The 13,556-nt window shown below is 27.5% G+C and overlaps 1 protein-coding gene across 1 annotated transcript; it reads left to right on the forward strand.

The window, feature by feature from the left end:
- The first annotated feature begins 4,999 nt into the window (after positions 1 to 4,999).
- LOC137823577 (serine carboxypeptidase-like 20) lies at positions 5,000 to 10,486 on the forward strand. The gene is made up of 14 exons (XM_068628766.1): positions 5,000 to 5,528; positions 5,776 to 5,927; positions 6,336 to 6,412; positions 6,563 to 6,685; positions 6,947 to 7,049; positions 7,286 to 7,323; positions 7,482 to 7,583; positions 8,345 to 8,437; positions 8,561 to 8,800; positions 9,066 to 9,131; positions 9,239 to 9,360; positions 9,516 to 9,629; positions 9,732 to 9,777; positions 10,237 to 10,486. The coding sequence occupies exons 1-14, from the start codon at positions 5,383 to 5,385 to the stop codon at positions 10,318 to 10,320; spliced, it is 1,506 nt and encodes a 501-aa protein (XP_068484867.1). The 5' UTR covers positions 5,000 to 5,382; the 3' UTR covers positions 10,321 to 10,486.
- Positions 10,487 to 13,556: the final 3,070 nt, after the last annotated feature.

The raw sequence follows: 13,556 nt of genomic DNA on the forward strand, positions 1-13,556 counted from the left end.
GCTAAGGCTTAGTGATGCATAAAGATTGAGAAAAAGTAAATTGAGAAAAGGAAACTACGTTTGTCCATTTTGAATGAAAGGTGGAGAGAAGAAGGGGCCACAAACGCATATACAATTGACAGAAATCAACGCCATGATTAATGTTCCACTAACTAGAACACTTGTGTCCTATATGCATGCCACTATTCTCCCAGTCACCGTGCTCTATGGTTTCACAACTCTTAGGCACTAACAACATCAACCACATTGCATACTAAAGCAGGTCCAAGGGTGTCAAGAATGAAGACAAAAATGCAAACATGTTTGCCAGAATGCCATAATTCATTCATATAAACAACTTGTGTGATCAAATTGTATTCCATTATTCCACAAAGTAAGCAACAACCCCCACCAGTACTTCTTTGTTCAATGTACTCTTTTACACATCATAGGAAAATACATAGTTGATGCGATAAGTTTAGATATAAATATATATAATAAAGAAAAATATTATTTGACAATCACTTTTTATATTGATTTAAATTACAACTTTTACATGATAGAGGTTATCACAGGTAAAAGGGTACTTTTGTCACTTGAAAATGTGTAATTTGGAGCAAGGGTTGTCAAATTATCGATACTCGTATAATAAAGGGTAAATTTATAATTAAATAATTTAAAAAATATTATGACAACATGGTTGTATAAAAAGTGTAGATTGTCAATGTATCATTCATTATTCTATTTAAAATGAAATTTTGTCTAAAGATGAAGAAGTCATGATAACATGATATGACTTCATTATGAAAAAGTTGTGTCAACTTTACACGATTTTAATGTAAAAAAATCATACAAACTTAACATGACTTTAGTTCAAAGTGATTACAGACAAATTTCACTAAGATGGAATATTTCTTTTAACTTTAGAAAAACAAATCCATTTTGTTTTGGGAATAAGAAAAAAATTTATTCTAGTTTTATGAAAACCTCCATATTTTAATGCTATGATTAATTAAAACAATGACCACCCAAATGATTTATCTTTGTTTAGTTTGGGTTGATCTTTTGGATTACTTTTCCAAATTGGACTTTGTTTTTTATATCTAAAATTTGTTTTTGGTTTTCCTTCTTAATTTTCTCTCACCCTCTTTATTTCTTTAATTAATGCTGGCAATGACATGAATAGAGACTCTCCAAAAGTTTCTTTCAACTAATCAATGTAGCTAAAAACAACCTAAACATTTCATGTCCACCTACAAATAATATCTCATCCTTTTGCTCTTTTTTAATGAGAATTTTTTGGTAGGTTCTACACACCCAAATCAGCACTACTAATTTTATCTAATTACAACTACTTGAACCATTCTTGAACTTAGGAGAATATTTTTAAACAAGGATTCTCCACCAAACCATAAAAGTGACATTAGGAAAATTCAAACTTGCACCACCCTAAAGAATTTCACCATTTTTAACATATTAAATTAAATTAAATATTAATTGATGGTTTCATTTTCTTTCAAATATAATTAAATAATTTAACTTTATTAAAAAAAATCTTGTTTTGATAAAATATTTCAATTATCATTACATTTTTTTTAATATTACTTATTTGATATAATTAAAAAATATTAATATTTATGAAATTTTAGTTAATATTGATTAATGATTTTTGTTTTCAGTTCAAAACATCTTCCATTAACATTGAAAAAGCTTTTACTCAATTGAGTCCATTGATATTGCTTTTCCTTGATGACAATCACTTACATTAGTGAGAGTTATTTCTACAAAGTTGTTAATTGAGATTTTTTTTACTTTTATGGATGTGGGCTAAACAAATTCCCCAACTAACATTGAAAAAAATATATTGTTGGTAAAAAAATTCTTAATTAACATTCATTTTTTAATAAACTATTGATAAAAAATAAGATTAGTATCATTGATAAAAGAAATCATTACAAACATTAAAAAAAACAACCATAACAAACATTAATAAAAACAAACAAAAAAATCTTAACTATGTAAATAGTTTTAACTTATATTGTTAAAAAAGATAACTCTAATTGATATTAGTTAAAAAAAAAATAGACAAACATAAACTAAAAATAATACGTAAATAATTCAATTATTAATAAAAATTATAATTTCAATTTTTAAATTCTTTACCAACATAACATATTTTATTATAAAATATTTTAAATTATAAAAAAAAAATATTCCCTTAGAATTCCTTAGTTGTAATACTTAAAAGAAACAATAAAAAAATGTTGAAGACTCCCTTTTCAACCTCCCATTATAGCTTCAACATAAACAAAGAAAACTATTCTATGCATTTTCTCATTAAACTTTTTTTAGACACTCCTACAATAAAAAATAGAAGAAAATATTTGTTTTTACTATTAAGAAATAGTTATTTATTTATCAAGAAGACACGTGTCTTCTCAAGACCCTTTGCATATATTGTTTTTATGACTCATTTGCAAAGTTCTTTAAATATTGATATATATGTAAGTGACTTCATGCCCCATGTTCACGTCGAAATCAATACTTCACAATATAGACTCATTTAATGTTAATATATGATAATATAAATCCCAATAAACTTTACTTAGTCCACAATTAGTACAAACAAAGTAATATTAAATTATGTATCCTATATTTTAAAAAATAGATAACTATAAGTAGTTGTGGTGTTAATAATAATAAAAAATAAATAAAAGAATAGAAAATTGTTTTCTAAATTTTTTTTTCTAATCTATCCATATATTGATCTATAACAAGCAATACGATAAACAAATTACACAACATAAAGATATTAGTTATAGTACTTGTTTTTATATATGAGATGAAATAATAAGGTAATTGTTTTTTTTTATAAAAAAATTTATGTCAGGTATTATTATGCAACTTGACATTTCAACTGACACTTCGAGCAACAACAATCATCTGTCATCACGTGAAAAAAATATTATTAAAAAAATACAAAAAATATGGGAGGATTATACCAAAATTCATATGTTAATAAAAACGATACATAGGTAGACTAAAGGTAATTGATTGAATATTTGATTCCTCCTTTTCGATTGTTCTTTTGTTTTTTTCTCTTTTGCTTATAAGTCTCAAGTTTCGATTCTCAGTTATGCTCAAGCAAGTATTTGGTATGAGATGTGTAATAAGTTTAATATTGATTACATAACTTTGTCTTATCTGATGTACTTAGTTATGCAGTTTGTTATGTGTTATATTATCGATGAACCATATTTAATATATATATATAAGAATGAAAATATCTCTTGTTACATATTTCTTCTTCTTTTTAAACTCCTATTTTTAACCAGTTAACAGTTACCAAATATAGAAGAAATTATAAATCGTCTTGAACTCGACCGGTAGACTAATATATTAATTATATTATCACATTCTATATTATATTATGAACCATTAGTCACGAAATGGGTTTCGCCCTCTTGGTATTTCAATCACATATTCTTATGGGAAAAAAAATCTTATAATGCTAAGACACGATTTTTTCAATCCTTTGTTGACTTGAATTAGCATCCACAAAATGAAGAATTTCTTCTTGGAAGAGAACAGAGAAGAATTGATTTCATTCAATAGTTTTTGTGTGTGTGCATAAAATAAAGTATTTATTTATACTTTAACTCTAAGATATTAATATAAAGTTTTTATTTTGTTGTATAGCTGTTTATTTTGTTAGTGTGATGAAGTCAGAAGCATCTCTTATCTGTTATTTTGTAAGTATTCTCCCCTTTTCCCTCCGTGATTTCTGTGGGGAGACTTACTATTTCCAATTCTCCGTTTCATAATTTATACCTACAATTTTATTTCATTTTTAAACCTACTTTTCTCAAAAAAAAAAAATTATCGGTAATAAAAATAAATAAATAAATAAAAACCACTTCAGAGGTGGTCAAATCCTTATATATAAATATCTGACAATAAACTCCTATTGTATCACCTACCTACCAACTTAGTAAAGGGATTACCAGACCAACACTATCAAACCTTAATGAATCAACCGCATACAAGTCATAAGATTTAAAACCCAACTAGTATACGAAAAATATACCGAACAAGACTTTTCTCCAATTTACATCTTCTACCATTATAACCATATATAAAAGTTTTTTCAAGGGTCCAAGTTTTTCAAATCGAGTTAAATAATTATTTTGATATTATAAATATGATCAATTTATTGTAGATAATGTATTAGAAAATTAATTTATGTTTAACTTAATATTTCATCATAAAATTGATTGATTTCAAAGATTAAATTTATTCTTCTCAATTAAGTAGTTTTCTCATTTGATTAGTATTTTTTTTTGTGTTCAATAAGATATCTTCCTCACCATAATATAGTCTCATTTGATGTAAAATAAGATATGTGGTAATAGTTAAATGTTTAAGTTGAATATATTTTTACTTCACATTTATGCAAGTTATATTATACTCTAAATTTTATTTGTATGAAAAGATCATTGGTATAATAGACTTCCATTTAGTCTCTTCTTAGAATTCTTAATGAATAGGTATAGTTTACCTATATATCGTTTTTGTTAACATATGGATTTTGGTCTAGTCCCCATATTTTTGTATCTTTTTTCTTTTTTTTAATATTTTTTTTTCATGTGATGGCAGATGATTGTTATTACTTGAAATGTCAGCTTGACTGAGATGTTAAGTTGCATAGTGATACCTAACATGAAAGCTTTTTATAAAAAAAAAGGACAAAAAAATTTAGAAAAAAAAATATTATATTTTTAATATTATTTTAATTAAATTAATTTTATTTTAAATAAAAGATTCTCAACATATTTTCTAATATATTATATCATTAAGTTGTAAATTATACATCAATTAAAAATAAAAACATTCTATAATATATAAAATTCATAAGGTATAAAATCAAATTCATTTAGAATATATTTACACAATAATTTAATTTATTGATATTATCATGTAGATTAAAGTTTATTTCTTAATATACAATTTTTACTATTTCAATAAAATAGTTAGATTAAGATGATTGCAAAAGCAAACTAGTAATGTGGAAGAAGAGAAGAAATAGTTAGAAAAATAAAGAGGTGGTGACTCTGAGTCGCCGGTGCGGCGGTTTTCTTCTTAACTTCCTTCCATTGCCGTGGCATAAATTCTAAACTCCTTTTTCCTAAAACACATTTTTTAATACAATAATGCTTCCTTCTCCTACCTTCACTATTGCACTACACCTTAACACCGATTCCTTTCTTTCCCTTTTCAATACCTTTCAAATCACACACACTCACGCATACAACCCTCATATTTATACATATATATACACACACAAGCACACACTTTCAGATACCCATTGGGTGAGCAATTCTTCACACACCTACCAAATTTCAAATGGTTATGGAAAATCCAAACTTGCTATCTCTCTTCATCATCCTCCTATTGGGTCATTGGATCCATGTTCAAGCTGCTCCTCCTCACTCTCTCGTCACACAACTCCCTGGCTTCAACTCCAATTTCCCATCCAAACACTATTCAGGGTGCGTATTTCTTTCTCCCTTATCTTCCACACATTACCATGATATTGATACACTCATGTCATTTTGCTTCATAAATCAAGATTGAGAAACCAATTGTATGTTTTTTTGTTAACTATAACTAATTTTGGTACGGTTTTGTTGGAAAATGATTTAACTAAGGCATGATAATATGATACTGTGAGCTCTTCTATGTACTGGGGTGTGACGTGAGTGAGAGAATTTTGAGTGGTTTAATTATTGGATGCAGGTATATAAGTATTGATGGAAATGATGAGAATGGGAAGAGGCTGTTCTACTACTTGGTGAGTTCAGAGAGAAGTGCAGAGAAGGACCCCGTGGTGCTATGGCTGAATGGTGGACCTGGGTGTTCCAGCTTCGATGGCTTCGTTTATGAGCATGGTATGTTAATCATTGTACCCTTCTTTATTATTCCTGGGGAACAATAATCGTGGTACTTTACTTCTATGTCTCATCATATTTAATCTCCAACTGTTTCGGTATGGACAGGGGTCTACGTTAATTAATTCATTAACCTCATCATGTTCCATCTACTCTAGGGACATTTCAAATTTCAAACTTTTTGTCTCTTTTTTTTTTCTGGTTAGATGTTGCCGTTTCTTTATCAAGTTGGGGACCAAGTTCTAATAAATATAACGCGTTTTGTATTAATTTCTCACATATAAGGGGAAAATGTTGGGTGTTTTTGTTCTCTGGGAGGTCCTTTTTACTCACCTTGAATCAATACTATTATATTATTTTGCTTTTGTTGATTATTTTCATGTGATGGTGAAATGTGGGTGCATGCAGGACCATTCAACTTTGAGGCTGCAAAATCAAAAGGGAATCCACCCACTTTGCATATCAACCCTTACAGCTGGTCCAAGGTTGGGTTAAGTCAATGTTTATATTAGTTTCCATCTTATTAAATTAGTACAGCAGTTATTTTTCAATTAATTGAGGTGATTAAACAGTTATTTCTCAAATAATGTATAATCTTTGTAGTAACTATGTTTATCCATCTGAATTGATTTCAGGTTTCAAACATCATATATTTTGATTCTCCTGCTGGGGTTGGACTCTCTTATTCCAAGAACACAAGCAAATATGTTACTGGGGACCTGAAAACTGCTTCTGATACCCATGCTTTCCTCTTAAAGGTAGCTCCAAGAACAAAGACATTGCCATTTGAAATAGAATTAGCATTAGCATTGGAACATATACAATAATAGGAGAGATTAACACAGTTAGTAAATAAATATCACCTATCATTCTATTCTAATCTTACACGCCAATCTCTATTAATTCTAAGTTTGCAGGTCACAATGATACACGAAGCATCCTGCATAATTGCAAATAATAATGATAATTAGTGACACTTTTTTGTTTGTTTGTTTGTTTTGGATCTCTTCTATTGGCAGTGGTTTCAGCAATTTCCAGAATTCCAGGCTAATCCATTTTATATTGCTGGAGAGTCTTACGCTGGAATTTATGTGCCTACTCTGGCTTCTGAAGTTGCTAAAGGTACAAATGCTGAAGTCCAATTCTACAGTAAACAATGACATGCATGCTTCATTAGTTTATATAAATTAAATTATAACTTTCAATATAAATTTTAAACTGTTGTCTCTGAGTCCTTATATACTAGTAAAAAAAGTTACATACTCAGAATGTACACTAAAGTTTTTAATTCCAACTTGCTGTGTATATTTTTATTGATCGTGATTTATGAGCATAAATTATTTGTGTATACATGCCAGGAATCCAAAGTGGTACAAAGCCCGTGATCAATTTTAAGGTACACACATATTTTTTTAGGTGTAATAAAATATTTATGAGGTGATAGCTAGAAACTAATATTTTTTTCCATGGTTTTATATAGGAAGTTTCCCTAAGAATTATGCAGAAAACGAGCAAATACCTTGAATTACCTTTGAGCTTTTGTTTTTTGTGTAGGGTTACATGGTTGGAAATGGTGTCACGGACGAAATATTTGATGGCAATGCTCTCATCCCATTTGTGCATGGGATGGGCCTCATATCCGACAGTATCTATGAGGTGCTGAATAAATATTAATTTCTTGTACAACTTAATTTATTGGTTATCTGCTTTTTTTTATACAAGGTGTATCCCACTTACAAAGTAAATACTACAAGCATTATGCAGAATTATGCAGCAAGCATTATGGCTGATATAAAAGAAATGCAGCATTATGTTTTGCATAATAAGTATATATAAGTATTATATTTGGGTATCACGTTTATGTCCTGTTATAGACTTTTGCATACTTCATGATGTTATTATCAGCCAAAAGTTCATGACACTTCATCATGCACCCAAAGCCTCTTGCAGCAAAACTTATATGAAAACCAGAAAATGACTGGAGCAAACTTATATTGACTAATTCTGCACATTTGCTGAGTTTCATCATTGGCAAGACCTTTAATATACCTGATTTGTCTTCATTACTATTCTCCCATGCTTTCAGGAAATTCCATAGATCACTGTCTCCAAAAACCCATCCCATAAAGTAAGATTTAGGCCTAATCACACCACACTTGTGTATTTATATACACAAGAAAATCTCAGACATCCCGAAAATTATCAAATACTAGGAAACCAATTATTAATTAACAATATAAACACCCTCACTTAGACGAGGGGACATATTCAAAGTGAAGTCACTTAAAACCTTAATAGAGACTCTTATCTTACTAAACAACAACCGAGTAGAATTTTAACAACACAAAACGTACATATTCTATTACTTACTTTTAATTAATTATATTTTCTTTTTCACTGAGCATTCAATTATGCAGGATCTGCAAGCTACTTGCAAAGGAAACTACTACGATGCTTACTCCTTGGATGAAAATGATGGGTGTTATAAGAGCATGGAAAAAGTTGACAGGGTGAGACATTAAGAGCATGCTTGGTTTCTTTGTCTTCTTCAGCTCATTATGATCAATAACAACTAATCAAGATTATTCTCTCTTTGTTGTGTACATAATCATGACTGCTATATATGTTATCAGGCCATTGATGGGCTTAACGTGTACAATATACTAGAGCCATGCTACCATTTCCCTGATACTGCAACAGCCAAACAAAATGGAAGCTTACCAATGAGTTTCAAGCAATTAGGAGTTACTGAGAAGCCTCTCCCAGTGAGGAAGAGAATGTTTGGAAGAGCTTGGCCTTTTCGAGCACCAGTCAAAGCTGGTCTTGTCACATTATGGCCTCAGTTGGCTGAAACGAGGCACGTGGCTTGTGTTGTAAGTTTTCAATTATGCCTAACAAATCATTTTGTAAAGTGATTTAGTTACTAATTCTATAAGAAACTAGTTTTTTATGCACACACCTAATCAATGTTGCTAATTTTCTTTTAGTTTAAATACGTGGTGTCGTAGAGATTGATTACAAGCATGTGTTTGTGGTCCAAACAATCTAGTAATTTCTTGAAAACAAGACAATGACATGACAAACTTGCCATATGCATAGGTAACATGTTATAATTGTTTTTTATTTGGCAAAGAGCAGAATGATGAAGTAGCAAGCTCATGGCTGAACAACGAGGCAGTGAGGAAAGCCATTCATGCTGAATCGGTAGGTAATCACAATAATTAGTATTTATTAACTATGTTTATCTTAACAGTTATTAAAGTATACTCAAGAATGAGGATTAATTAATTAGTTTTGATACACATGAACAGGAAAATGTGGCGGGTGCATGGGAATTATGTACAAGTAGGATACAGTACCATCACGATGCTGGAAGCATGATTCCTTACCACAGGAACCTAACCAAGCAGGGCTACAAGGCACTTATTTTCAGGTGCCACACTTTTAGCTATATCACCTCTGCATCATCTTCAAATTCACTAATTCTATCTGCAACTTGGTTAATTATTAATTGCTTTTGTTAAATTCTTAATTACTTAATTAACATCCTCCATTTTTTCATGTATGTATGATCATGGGTCATGGCAGTGGTGACCATGATATGTGTGTACCATTTACTGGAAGTGAGGCTTGGACTCGAGCTCTGGGATATAAGATTGTGGATGAATGGAGGCCATGGAACTCAAATGACCAAGTTGCTGGGTATGCATTTATTAACAAAGTTGTTCAATTAACTATGATGCAGAATAGTATATATGAAAGTAACTGATATAAATTATGTTCAATTGAAATGGCATTACACAGGTACCTGCAAGCTTACGAGAACAACCTGACATTCCTAACAATCAAGGTGAGTCAACTTAATTACCACCTCAAATCAATTTTCAAATTTTGGTTTCTTTTGATAAGTTTGAACTCATTTAACTATTAATCGTAAAAAGTTAACTTTAAATCAAACTCAACCTTATAAAATGAGGTTTGCATCAATTTATATATCATGAATTAGCCTCATCTTTAACAACTTGTACGTGAGATTAAGAATTTATGAGTGATATGATAGCAGGTGACATGATAGACCTAATCTATTGTCAAGATAGAATCTAAAGGATTCTAATACTATCTTAAAAAATAAATTTTAAGTCTAATTCAACCATACAAAATCGACTTGTAAAACTGATATACGATGAATTAGTCTGATCTCTAATTGACGTGAAATCTCAAATCATTAACTAAGTAACAATTAAAGGAAGATTGTTAGGTTTGTCTGGTTTTTACTATAGAAACTCTGATAGACATGGGTTTGGTGCAGGGAGCTGGGCACACCGTGCCGGAATATAAGCCACGGGAAGCGTTGGATTTTCTCAGCCATTGGTTGGAAGGAAAGAAAATATAAGGAAATGTATGCATTGATGTTTTGTGAAGTAAAAATAAGCACACTGTAATTGTAGTTTTACCTACGTTTGTGATTAGATATCATTAAATGTGTAATGGATAATTATTATTTAAGTGAACTTTGTTCATACATCAATCCTTTCGAAGAGAGGATATGATGCTCCAAATTTGAAATCTCTCAAACCTTTCCCTTTAGATTTTAGAACAACACTTATAATACGTTTGTAAAATGTTTTCAACTTATAAAGTCTTGACAATATAATAAGTATATTATTTAAGTTGAAACAACTTTTAATTAAAAAAAATGTTCACTGATATCCACAAATTATTATATTGGTCCCGTTTATGAGAGAAGAAAATAATCACAGTATTATAGTGGTGAGTTTATAGTGTCAATTTATTTTCTTTTTTTGGTCACTCATATTTAGTACATATGGGATATAAAAGTTAATCCATTGTCTAGCTCCTCATTCATAAAAAAATTGTTTAGCAATATTGGTGAAAAAAATTAATGTCATTAATATCTTTGTTTGAATGTGAAGATGAATGAGAGGAAAACAATAAAAGAAGATAAATAAATTACTGAGTTATTTTGAAATAAGAAAAAAAAACATTTTTAATGACAGCACTATCATATACACTTTTATATATTTTTAGACCTTCAAACAAGAGAATAATTAATTTGATGCAGATACATACTCACTCAAAGATATATGCATACATAATAAATGTATTTTGTGACTGTGTTTTGTTTTTTTTTAATAAAATTTTTGATGTTAGACATTATGTAATTTGACATTTTTAGTTATAATTATTATTATTTATCAATACATAAAAAAATATTATTAAAAAAAAAGAATAAATCAAAACATATATATTAAAAAAAATACATAAGTAGACTGTGTTGTTAACTAAATATGTTTTCTTTCTTGTCCATATTATTTACGGCATAATATTATTATAATTACTATTGAAAAGATAGGTGTTATGGTGGTTGTTTATTTTTGTTATGTTTTTCTTTGTTATTCATAGTATTATAGATTTATAATAATTATAATTTCATTAAATTAATATATGACATAAATTTATAAATGTTATTACAAATTTTACTATATATAAAAATGAAAAATTTATTAATAGTATTATAATTAATAATTTTATGTTGTATTTAATTTTTTTATTGTGTATGTGATTTTTTATTAGGAAGAATTATTTAATTTTTTTTTAAAAAAAGGTAGTTATTTAAAGGGTTAAATTCTAAGAAATTGTTTTTTTTTTCAAATTCAAATTTCTCTAAGTTTTTTATAATTCAAAATTTTAATTTAAAATAAATAATTGTTAAGTTTATTATATTTTAATATTATAAAGAATGAAATTGGAATAAAACGTGTACAACAAAAAATGGAATCCCCTTTGTATATTTTTTATAGATTATTATTATTATTATTTATTTGTTTGCATTTTGAAAAATATTTAGCTCTTGAAAGTTTTTAATGTTAAATGATGATTTTAATAAATAATAGAAAAAATTCAACATCTTTAATCAATTAATATTATATATTAAATTTATATAAACATCCATTATAATTAATCCTATATAATGTGATAAAATTTATTCATAAAAAAAATGGTTAGGGAAAAAAAATAACGCCTATAAAGCTATAAGCATTTTTGTCAAAAAAAATTGGATAAGCTCAAAAAAATCTTATCCAAAATCACTTTTCTTAAAGCTCAAAACAAAGATAAGCTACTTTTTTTTTTTTTTAAAGTTTAGTATTAGGTTAAACTTTCTTTTCAGGAAGAAAAAAATTAAACTGAATCAAACACTTTTATGCGACACTCTCTATATAAATTGAGCATAACTTATATATTTAATTTTTTATTACCTAATAAGATTTCCTCTTACTTGTATAGATGTATTCTTACTCTTTATTGATAAATTTAATTAATTTTAAAATTTATCATAAATTTTGATATTTTTAATTGAGTTTTTATTAAAAAGTATAGTTTTATTAAGTGTATAAAAGGTTTTCTAAATTAGTTTTTATGATTTTATTTTTGTCATCAATTTTAATTTTAATTTTAATTGATGTGAGTGTTATTTTACATTGTTGTTATTGCTTACGTGTCTATACATAAAAAATAAAAATAAAAATAAAAAACATAATTAAGTTTCAAGTCTTCATAAAATTTAGTATTTTCAAAATGAGTCTATATTAAAAAATTTGTCTATTGAATATCTAAAATGTTATATTATTTAATTGAATCCTTATCATTTGATTTTACTGTCAAATAATTGTTTGATTTTGTATTCTCAATATTAGAAACTTGAACAACAACAAAAATAATTTGTACAACCCTAATTGAAGTTAAATAATAAAATAAAAATCAAACACTGCTAAATAAAAATCAAAGCAGCCATGTATAAACACAACATTGTTTTTGATAAACATAATTCTCAAATCAAATGATTATATAATTCTCAATTGATAATAATTAATGACTTAATTAAAAAATATAAAAAAAATGAATTTCTTTTTATTAAGAACTCAATTAAAAACATTCAAAATTGATGAGAAATGCATAAACAGAGAAAAAAAAATAAGATAATGATTATATAATTAAACAACAAGGACAAATTTAATTAAAAAGAATAATATTTATGAGAGATTTATAGCTTAATTAAATTTTATTTATATAGAAAAAAAAATGACTATACTAAATAAGAAGAGTTTTATTATCGGATAATGAAAACAAAGAATCTAAACCTTTGAATCAAATCACCGACCGAATATCAGTCTCATCGATGTAAGTTGATATGCATCATATATATCAACAATTTAAAACCAAAAATAGGAACAGATGAAGAAAAAGAGAATCCAGTAAAAAAGGTTACAACAATTTGCATAAAAAAGGGTAGCTTTTCAATAATTTGTTTAAAGAAAAACACAAACTGATATTTGGCAGTGACATCAACATCATCTAAATAATTTACTTAAATGGCACATGACGATCATAAGACACCTACATGTAAAATTTCTAAAATATAGAATATGAGAATATAGATTTTATCACTTATTCACAAAGGATTTGTTTTTTATTTTTATAATCATAATAATAATTTATAAAATAAAGTTTTAATTTTTAGAAAATTAATGTATTTTTTCTTTTTAAAATTATGTTATAACCGTATTAGAATTGTCAGAAATTTAACAAATACTTTTTGAATTGGACACT

Source organism: Phaseolus vulgaris, chromosome 8 (genome assembly GCF_000499845.2).
Source record: "Phaseolus vulgaris cultivar G19833 chromosome 8, P. vulgaris v2.0, whole genome shotgun sequence".
Lineage (NCBI taxonomy): Eukaryota > Viridiplantae > Streptophyta > Magnoliopsida > Fabales > Fabaceae > Phaseolus > Phaseolus vulgaris.